The 10,086-nt window shown below is 39.2% G+C and overlaps 1 protein-coding gene across 1 annotated transcript; it reads left to right on the top strand.

Moving 5' to 3' along the window:
• Positions 1-4,002: 4,002 nt before the first annotated feature.
• On the top strand, positions 4,003-9,486 carry LOC139649264 (uncharacterized). The gene is made up of 5 exons (XM_071525617.1): positions 4,003-4,161; positions 5,470-5,554; positions 7,289-7,618; positions 7,914-8,060; positions 8,418-9,486. Exons 1-5 carry the CDS (start codon positions 4,003-4,005, stop codon positions 8,474-8,476), a joined length of 780 nt encoding a protein of 259 aa, XP_071381718.1. The 3' UTR covers positions 8,477-9,486.
• The last annotated feature ends 600 nt before the right edge of the window (positions 9,487-10,086 follow it).

Below are 10,086 nucleotides of genomic sequence, written 5' to 3'. Positions count from 1 at the left end.
CTGCTGATTGTTACAGTAGAAGTTCATGGCAAGATCATAGTTTCATAGTTTTAGCTTTGGGAGAGAGGTGTTCTTGCAGTGATAAAATAATATCAATAATAATAATGATAAACTATTTACAGCTAATCTTCTTAATTCTCTCTGCCAGTAAATACCACGCCTGTTTATGTTTCCATTTCATTCATCTCCTCCATGTTTGTGCCCTACCATCACAAAAATAACAAATTAAGTTGTCAGCACTCACAAGTGTATCACTTCTTTAATGATGCACAGCAGCAAAAAAAAAAACGTTTCAGCCGTATAGGCTTTCCTTAGCGTTACTGAAACAATTGTGGGTGTGACCCTAAACAGCAGCCAGGAAACCTGCTGGTGATTGCAACCAGCCGATACAAATCATCCAAACAGGCATCATAAAAAAAGTACTAATAAGAAAAATAATAAACATAAGCCATCAGAGGAGATATATCACAGTTGAAACAGGGTTCTCAGCGCATCTTCCAGCAAAATTCCAGCACTTCTAAAAGCTGAGAGTAACCATCGAAAACAACTCATTCGCAATATTCCTGTTGGTCAGTTTTTGAGATTGCGCAGAAACTGCAGTACTGTTACAGATTTCCAGTCTTAAGCTGTTGAAATGTATGAGCATTTCCAGCATAGGGGCTACCCTACATCATATATCTCTTCGGCCTATTAGAGGGCCCTACACACAGAGAGGGAATCCCTGTTAGTTAAGAAAACTAGAGCTACTACTATTTCCTCACGGATCACTTTCTCTACTGAGTACTCTCCTCTGGCTAGCAGAGTCAAGAGTATTATCCTTAAACACTGGAATGTGACTCAAAAGTGACCCATCTCTAAATAATATCAGCCCTGTGCCTCCCGTGATCATGTTTAAACGTTGCCGCAATCTGAGAGACAGACTGGTTCATTCTGACACTAAGAAAAAACACCTAACACTGTCTCCTGGCTGCCTAATCAACCTATAGGTTTTTTCCGCTGTGGCCACTGTGCACATTGTTCTAACTCGTCAGACACCAAGTGCTTTACACATCCACGTACTGGTAAAAAACACTCCATTAAATCCTTCATTAACTGCAACAGCACACATGTTGTCTTTATGCTGAAATGTCCCTGTGGTCTGGTTTATGTCGGACAAACAAAAAGAGCTTTAAAGATTTGCATATCTGAACATAAGACTGCAATACACACACAAAACATGGACTATGCTATTGCTCGACATTATGCACAGGCTAACCATGGCTCTGCAGCATCATTAAAGTTATGGGTGTCATAATGATGATGAACTTTGTTGGGTGAACTGTTGCCCGTGTAGCCTATGGAATGCCAAGCAGTTTGAAGGTACGTGACTCTGAACAGGACTGGATGTTGTGTGACAAACCGGCTGGACATGGTAGACTGCACTGCAGCGTTTGTATGAGTAATGACACTTGTGAAGCAGAACATGACATGTGCCATGTTCATTGGAAAGTGAGTCTTGTCTCTCTTCTCGTGCTCAGGGAGAGACTTTAAGACTATTTCCACGGCTCTTCTGCTTCATTCCACAGTTCCCAGCAGAGAGACAGGAGAGCAGAGAGACTCACTCATCCACTTTTACTTATTACTCACACAAACCCTTCAGTGCAGTCCACCATGTCCAGTCGGTTTGTCACCTGACTGAGCACAAAACTGAGAGATTCTCTAGAGCTGTCAAAGCCCTAAAAGCCTGTTCAAGTGTCAGCCCACTGAAGGGAAATTGCGGCTTTGTTTGTTTGTTTGTTGTTATGCATATCTTGCAGAAGCAGTAAACCATCTGAAATATTTGACATTTACATAATGCCTAAAAAGTACATTGTTAAACCTGGTTTAATATTCAATTAAGGTAACACTTTAGATGAGGGAACACATATTATCTATTACTGAGTTGCTTATTAACATGCATATTAGTAGTGTTTGGGTTCATTATTAGTCATTACAAACCACTTATTAGCACCTTATTCTGTACTATCATATTCTACAAGTATAGCCCATTAACTATGGCTTTTCCCTCAATCATCCTAATTAGTGCTTACAGAGTCAGTAAAGAAGTTTTTGCATATGAATTGGGCTTTTAGTCTGCTTTGCTCAGTATAGGGCTTATAAGGTGCTAGTATCACACATTATTGAGAGAAATTATTAAACTAAACAAGACTGACAATTTCACTCATGTGCAATATTGAATGTATACCAACTGTGCAATACCGATGTTTCCTTATGTGCAATATTGGGGTAATAACTGTTTACTTATTTATTTATTTATTTATTATGTGTTGCTTTTACTGATGCCTTTTTTTTTTACTTGCTTTTGCACTATCCCCCTTTGCTGCTGTGACACCATAAATTTCCCCGTTGTGGGATTAATAAAGGATTATTTTATTTTATCTTATCTATTGAGGGAAAATCCATAGTTAATAGTTAATATGTGTTCCCTAATCTAAAGTGTTACTGCAATTAAAAACTGATTGAATAAGAATACGTAGAACATTAGCAGGTACTGACTCAGGAATGATCATTTATCAGCTTGGTTGAATATCTGCTATCTATGCCAGTGGACTGAGGAAGAACGCTAGCAGCATTATCAAGGACACCACACCCCCCGGCCACTCCTTGTTTGACCCGCTGCCATCCGGTAAACGGTTCAGGACAATAACAACCTGCACCACACACACATATACTGTATCAAGGACTGTGACATACACACCTACCACAACACAACTTAGAAACACAAGGATTTAACATCTATTTATTCATATTTATAACATTCAACCTTTGTAAATTTGTAAATGTGTACATTTAATGGAACTGGTGCCTTTTATTTTGAAGTTGTACTTGCACAAGTCTTTCGTAACATTATGCTGCTGTTACTGATTAATGCGTTAGCGGGATTATTTTCAAGAGATGCTTCTGTTTGTGTGTTTCGGGTTTGTTTCTGATCATCCGCGCTCTCTCTGAGGTTTACTTCCTGAGTGTGTACTTTGTTAAGGTCTGCTTCAACTCTTCACCTTAGTTCACCTTAGTCAGACACTTTGCTGCTGTGTCAGACAGAGACATGTTAGGTAGGATATCCATTGTTATAGATTTTTAATAGCATAGAAAGCCCTTCTTGCTTTCTCCTTGTGTTCATTCACAGCCAAAGAGAAGCTGAACTAGTTTTTAAACCTAAATAAGTGTCATTTGTGGTCTGATCTAGGTCACAGTGTCAGACACTAAGTGTACTGCTAATTCCCTGATATCTGGAGCTTTTACAGTAGGTTTTTACTTTGGGTTGTAGGATGAGAATTTTCTATTCATTGTGCCAGATTGTCAGTATAAATGTTAAAAAGCTCTGTCTCACTCCACCGAGTGAAGAAATCTGTTCATCTGGTCTCAGTTTTAACTGCAGAGCTACTTTTTGTACACATGGATTTAACATGTTGCTGTCTAAGAACCTTAAAAATAATCCATCATGCCAAACAGAATGATTCGCTTTTTCAAAACAGGCGCAACTTTGCTTTACTGTTGTGTTTAGTGGATTAGATGACAATCAGGTCTGGATTGAATGTGGTCTGCGGTATTGCTCTGCTTTATGAATCATGTTTTACAACCACCAGCATGTAGTCTATCTTTAGAGGGCGGCATGTGAGGTAAGCATATCCTACTGAGCTCCACCTACCGACTATGCAAATAAAGTTTCACAGGCACGGCCCATCAAATACTTTCCTTGTGATCTGACACAAAAATTGTAATTCCTCGATGACAGGGAACATTTGGTTTAAGCTAAAAAAAAGAACGTATCCTTCTTTAGTTACATTAATGACTAGATGATAAACATGCCAAGGTCTATAATATCATATAAGCAAGCTTCCCTGATGTGTCTTCTGAACAGAAATTGGTGGGTGGCAGCTGAATCAAATGGAGCAACGCATTGTTTCCCAGAGGCAGCCTTGATTCACGTTGGAAATGAATACTCTGCTCACGCAATAAACAATGGTATACAAACCAGAGAACAACTACAAAGACGATAACCTGTCCACGCTGCTGGTGCGCAAGCCTCTGCTCCGTTGTGTTCCCGTGTTCCGTTTTGGGGTTTTGTTTTCCAGGAAGTACAGAATTCCCCTCACGAAAACTCTGACCAATGAGGGGCCAGTTTGATCGCACGTGGCGTTTGTACAAATCTCGGTCCGCTTAGAAACACTGCGGTGTGAAAGGAAACCGAACCAAGGGGCGACCTGCAACGTTGGAACAAATTAGTCGCCGATTCGGAAACAAAGCAAACGAACTGCGGGTCTGAAAACGCCCTGAATGTTCATCACAAAGGGAAATGTGTTGTGACTGATAGACTTCATACAACAAAACCTTCAGATAAAACATCAGATGTCTGTCTTCAGATGAGCAGAGCGGTTGATTTGAATGGCTCATGGAGAGAGGCACACAGCAGGGGAGTGCAGTTCTCTGAACACATACACACACACACACACACTCAGGTGTGTTTCTGCGAGCGGTGGACAACACACACTGCTCTTCTTTCTCTCTGTTGGATAGAAGCTAGGCCTGAAGTGTGTTTTTATTTATCTGTTGCTGTGCCATTGAAAATGGTATTGGAATGTGATTTGTTTTTTTGTACTGTAATTGTATCAATGTTCATTGTGGTATCCTGACAGTTTGGATAGTAGATTAGTAGACTAATGCACACACACACACACCCCCCACCAGACATGCCACCAGTGGTAACTACACAAATCCAAAAACCAAAACAAACTCAAAACAATGTGCAGTGCTGTATAGAGCTATGGTTGAATGGAACTCCCTTCCAGGTCATATTTCTAAAACTCAGAATAAAGCTAGTTTCAAAAAAACAAGTGGAGCAACACCTCATGGCTGTTTGCATCAGATCTTAGTGTGCATTGCTGACTTAATATTTTAATTTTATTCATTTATTTATTTTATTTTTTTTTGTGTTACTTGTTGTTTTTGTGTGTTGGTTTTTTCTTTGTCATATGCTTTGTTCGCATTAGATCTTAGTGTGCATTGCTGACTTATTATTTTATTTATTTATTTTTATTATTTTTTTGTTACTTGTTTTTTTTTTCTTTTTTGTGTGTTGATGGTTTCTTCCTTGTCATATGTTTTGTGTGGACCCCAGGAAGAGTAGCTGATGTTTTCTGCATCAGCTAATGGGGATCCTGACAAAATCAAATCAAATTAGGTGACTACCAGGGCTGGATTGAGCTCTCTGTCTGTTTGCTGCTGTAATCTGAGCTGCTTTATGAAATATAGGAATTTCCTGCTAATGACATAAGGCTGGCAGAGTGTCTCAAGTGTTAAACGTATTAAAAACATGTCAGGGAATTTAGTGAGAGGGAGGAGAGACGGTGTGTGTCACCCTCTCTGTAGCTCCACCCACAGCATTTAGAACCGCTCTCTCAGATTCTCTCCCCCAGCACTTTGGTTTAGTTTTTCCTGTCTGCTGCACTGCTCTTCTCTAGCCGGACTCTTTCCACTATGATGTTGTCTATGGGGATGATCACAGTTGTAATGAGTGAGTACTTACTGATCTTTTGTATTGTGATCATATAGATCTTGAGTGAGTACTGGTCTTTTTATTGAGATGCCATTGCCTCTGTCTGTCTGATCAAACAGAGGCTGGTAGTTTGTGTCAAACAGTTCAGTGAACAAAATGAGCAGAGAAGCTCCAGCTCCAGTCTTCACATTAGTTAAGTTATCAGATTAGTTCAGTTAGAGCCAGGCTGTATTTCTGCTTCATAGTAGAATTTATATGTGCAGTGAACTCAGGTGACATTATTATTCTATGCACTACTAGATGTACAGTGTTAAATGGAGTTAGGAGGATGGTGTGAGTGTGTGTGTGTGTGTGTGTGTGTGGACCTCCACAACTGATAAGGATCTACAAGCTTTCACCATTACTTGACTGATGAGTCATGTGTGTGTTTCTCTCTGAGCTCAAAACTCAGCCATGCCACCCACATTGTGTGTCTGTGTTAACTGACTAACAGTAGAGTTATTTGAATACACAAGAGCAGCACAAACATCCCAACATTAACCTGCAAAACATGGAACACAACTAGAGTCTGCACACTGAACGCTTCTGCTAAAATGCCTACATTTATCAATCGTCTGTCTAGCTGTTACTGTAATACATTAATACACTAATACATTTTCAGTGTGTGAACTCCACTTTTGTTCCATATTTAAACAGACACAAATCTTTGCGGTGATTTACAAAAAGCAACTGATAGAGTCTGCAGACCATTATCATGTGGTTTACAGAGAGTAGTAGTAGTAGTAGAGAGGGTTTGGTCTTGGTCTTACCAAAACACTATTGGAGCCAGCTGGGTACATGAAAGGAATATTACCAACAGTATCTGTCAGGTTATTGCAGCTGTACACAGATACAATAAATAGCAACACAATAACTTACCAGTCAAACAGCTTCTGTAAAGACATTTATGTTGTTATTTATGTTGTTGCTGATGGGACAAATGATAACCAGGACGTACAGTACAGTCCCTCAGCAGAAAGGATTGAACTGAGGGAGAAACTCAAAGGAAACTTGAAGGATAAAAAGTCCTGTCAAAAATCCTGTCAGTGATCTTTGATCTAGGCTACTAGGCCTAGTACTCATCAACATTGATGAGTCATTGATGGTGGAAAAGTCAGCGCCACTTTCTTTGTGTATCTGACATCATACATTCAAGGGTCAGTTTCTATCAGAAGGAAAGAGTGGTGCAGTATTGTCTGAGCTGTCCTGGGGCACAGGAATAACATATGTGAAATAATCATCTGACATTTCATTCTGAATGTTTTTCAACTTACTATGTTAATACTCAACTTACTATCAAGTGATTATATGATATGATATGCAGTGAATCAGCTAGTAGCACTTTGCTGAACATCCATATTTTGTCATCTGATAGTTGAGTATCAACATTGGACGATCCAAATAAAGTCTTACCGTGCTTTTTATACTAATTCCATTCTTTTGAACCCTTCATGAAATGACTGACAAATGATTACATCAAATGCCATATGTCATGTCACAGACATGCCATATTTCCTGTCACTCTTTATACTGTCTAATAATGAATATTATAATAATGCTAGCTATGACTTTCACTACAGTGGGATGAATAAGTTCTCTCTCTCTGTCTCGCTCTGTCTCTTTATCTCTACAGGCATATAGGCCTATTTGATATAATTTCATCATTCATGCTGTGTATTTCATGCATCTGATTCATTTTTTTTTTTTTTGCAGTTACAGCTGTGCAGTCAAAGGGACAGAGTAAAATCCAGAATGTGTCGGGGAAAGTTGGGGAGACCATCAGTCTCCAAACTGGAGTTAGTGGACTGCAAGGTGACTCTCAGATCCTCTGGTCAGATGACTCAGACAAATCTGTCCTAGTCAACTATAATGAGGGCAAGTTGAAGCTAGACTACATGGAGAGGTTCAGAGGAAGACTCCAGCTGGACCCAGGGAGCGGATCTCTCACCATCAAGAACCTCAACATCGACGACAGCGGACTTTACCTCGGACAGATCATCAATGGAGCCGGATCAACTCACCGCTTTAATCTGACGGTCTCAGGTGAGTAGTAGGAGACTTGAATTCTCAAAGGAACAGTTCACCCAAAGAACAATATGACCTTTAAAGCTGCAAGTCAACTGACACGCTGCATATGATACTACTGCCACTATTTTGCACAACCTGTTAATGCTTGAACCCATACTTTTTTTGTGCAGTTCCATTTTTTTCTATGTTAATATGTCTGTGTTGTTTGTTCATATAATCCTCTGGACTGGACTCATTTGCTCCAATGGAATAGAGCAAAAGAGTCCAGTCCCCCTCCTGACCTCAAACTCTGTTGTTTGCTGTTTCACAGAGCCTGATCCTGAACCACCAACCTCTGCAGCCCCAGTTAGCACTGCTGCTGCTCCCCGGACTCATCTAGCAGCCGGCCTAGCAGTTGGTTTTGCTGTTGTTGGCATAGTGCTGCTGCTCTATGCAGCAAAACATGAGAAAATTGGAGGTTAGTATTAAGAGATTTCTGACCTTTGTATGAAACTAGAAGCTGTTCTTCTTCTCACTGCAGTTATCATCAATATTATTAACACATATAATATGTGTTATCACATTTTCTCCGTATAAAAAGTTTTAAATTTGGCTTTCTGAAATCTGCAGATATTCTGTTATCAGTGTTTATTTGTAATGTATCATACACATGAAGTCGTGATTTATCTTAAAATATAACATTAACATGCTTCCTTCGATAAAAGTTTGGGCTCTGGCATGACACCCTTAGAAGAAGATAGTCTTCAAAATGAAGCTTTTCATTTCAGCAGCAGTGCTAACATCTGCTTTGTTCATGTTTCCTCTCTCTGCACAGGACACTGTCTCTCTTCTGCCAGCAGAACCAACCGTCCAGGAGACAGGGAAGTAGTCTGATGTCAGAGTGTGAGCCTGTGCTTCAGATCACTTTTCTATGGAAATGAAGCAAAGAGCAGCTGTGGATTACAGTGGAGTCCATCTTACAAATGGTTCCTGCTGTTTACTATTATGTTGTAATCTAATTTGCTGTAATGTGAGACAAAATGTACTTTTAGGTACAAACTTCAGGGCTTTGTGTAGTATGCGGCTGCTGTTATACAGTATCCTTAATGCACTGAAGAAGGGAGTGTTTTTATCCAGTGATCATACAGTGTCACAAGGAATGTTGTCTGGAGAAAATGAAGTCACAATGTGATGTCTGAAGTCTCACCTTATCTAAATAGCTATATACTGCATTAGGTGTTACATCTCAGAGGGACTTACAGTTGAAATATGCAGTGAGGAAGCCAGTGGGTCTTCTAGTAGAGGATAATGTCTGGTGTATTCATCCAAAATGGCTACTGTTCACCTTTGGACCAACAGGAACATGACACCGCTTTCTCCTTTTATGCACCTTGGGCATGGAATGAGTTAGTATCTCAAAGATATTAACTAATTATTTTGAGAACATTTCTCATTATTTTAAGATATTAACTCATTGTTTTGAGATACTAAGTCATTATTTTGAGAAAGTTTCTCATTATAATGACTTACAGGACCGTTTTTTTCATCACACTGGTGGAAATGGGCTTCCATAGCCATCTTGACCAGGACTCCCTGAAAGAAGGGATCCTGTATCTCAATGGGATCTTCCTGGCTAAATAAAGGATAAATAAAATAAAACACAGTCCTCATTTATTGTTTGGGAGTTGGGTTTTTACACCAGAGTCAATTTCCAGCAAGGTAGGTAATGAAGACCCAGTGATAAAGTAGAAGGTTGAGAGAAATAAAGTCTTAATTTCCTTTGAAGTTTTGTCTTCAAAAGCGCTGCAACTGTAGCACATCTTCTGGTGCTGGGTTCAAATCACTAATAGTTTCTCATCATGTGCATGAAAATGTATTGGACAATGTCTTATTTAATAAAACAAAAAACCAAATTAAGCCTCTCTTGTCCCTTGATTTAACACAAGCACGACACAGTGGGTTTAAATGTGAGCACAAGATTCCTACAGGTGAAGAAGGCTCAGCTATAAAGACAGTGGATGAGAAATCCCAGATCAAACTGCTTGTGGATTCAAAACTGGGAAATATCTATGAAGAAACTATTTAAAAAAAACGTAAAAACTCTTTTTTCTCCTCTCCAGCCTCATGAACCAAATCCTCTCCTCCTACACAGAAAACACAATTAACATCATGGTGACTACCTGTCTTATTGATATGTAACATAATTTTACTTAGTAAGTGAAAAATATGTACAAACGGGTTAGCTTTCCCCTTGAATTTTCCCTTAAAGGAGGGGTAACATTTGCTTTTTCAGCAATTTTATATAATTACCTGGTGTCTATAAAATACATCTGTTAAGTTTTTTTCAGTAAAAATCATTTTGTTATAGGATACCCCCCCTTTAACTCACAAAGAAGCTCAGAAACCAACTTGAGCTTTGTTTGATTTTAAGTATCTACTGTACAAATGAAATGATAGTGGCATATTGAGGTTATTTGAGCTAACTGAACAGTAAAAAAAACAAC

Source organism: Centroberyx affinis, unplaced genomic scaffold (genome assembly GCF_046629955.1).
Source record: "Centroberyx affinis isolate AG114_WGS23_722 - 3 ecotype Tasmania unplaced genomic scaffold, CSIRO-AGI_Caff_v1 ptg001310l_1, whole genome shotgun sequence".
Classification (NCBI taxonomy): domain Eukaryota; kingdom Metazoa; phylum Chordata; class Actinopteri; order Beryciformes; family Berycidae; genus Centroberyx; species Centroberyx affinis.
The sequence above is the reverse complement of the archived record's forward strand: the minus strand, read 5'-3'. Positions and strand labels throughout refer to the sequence as shown.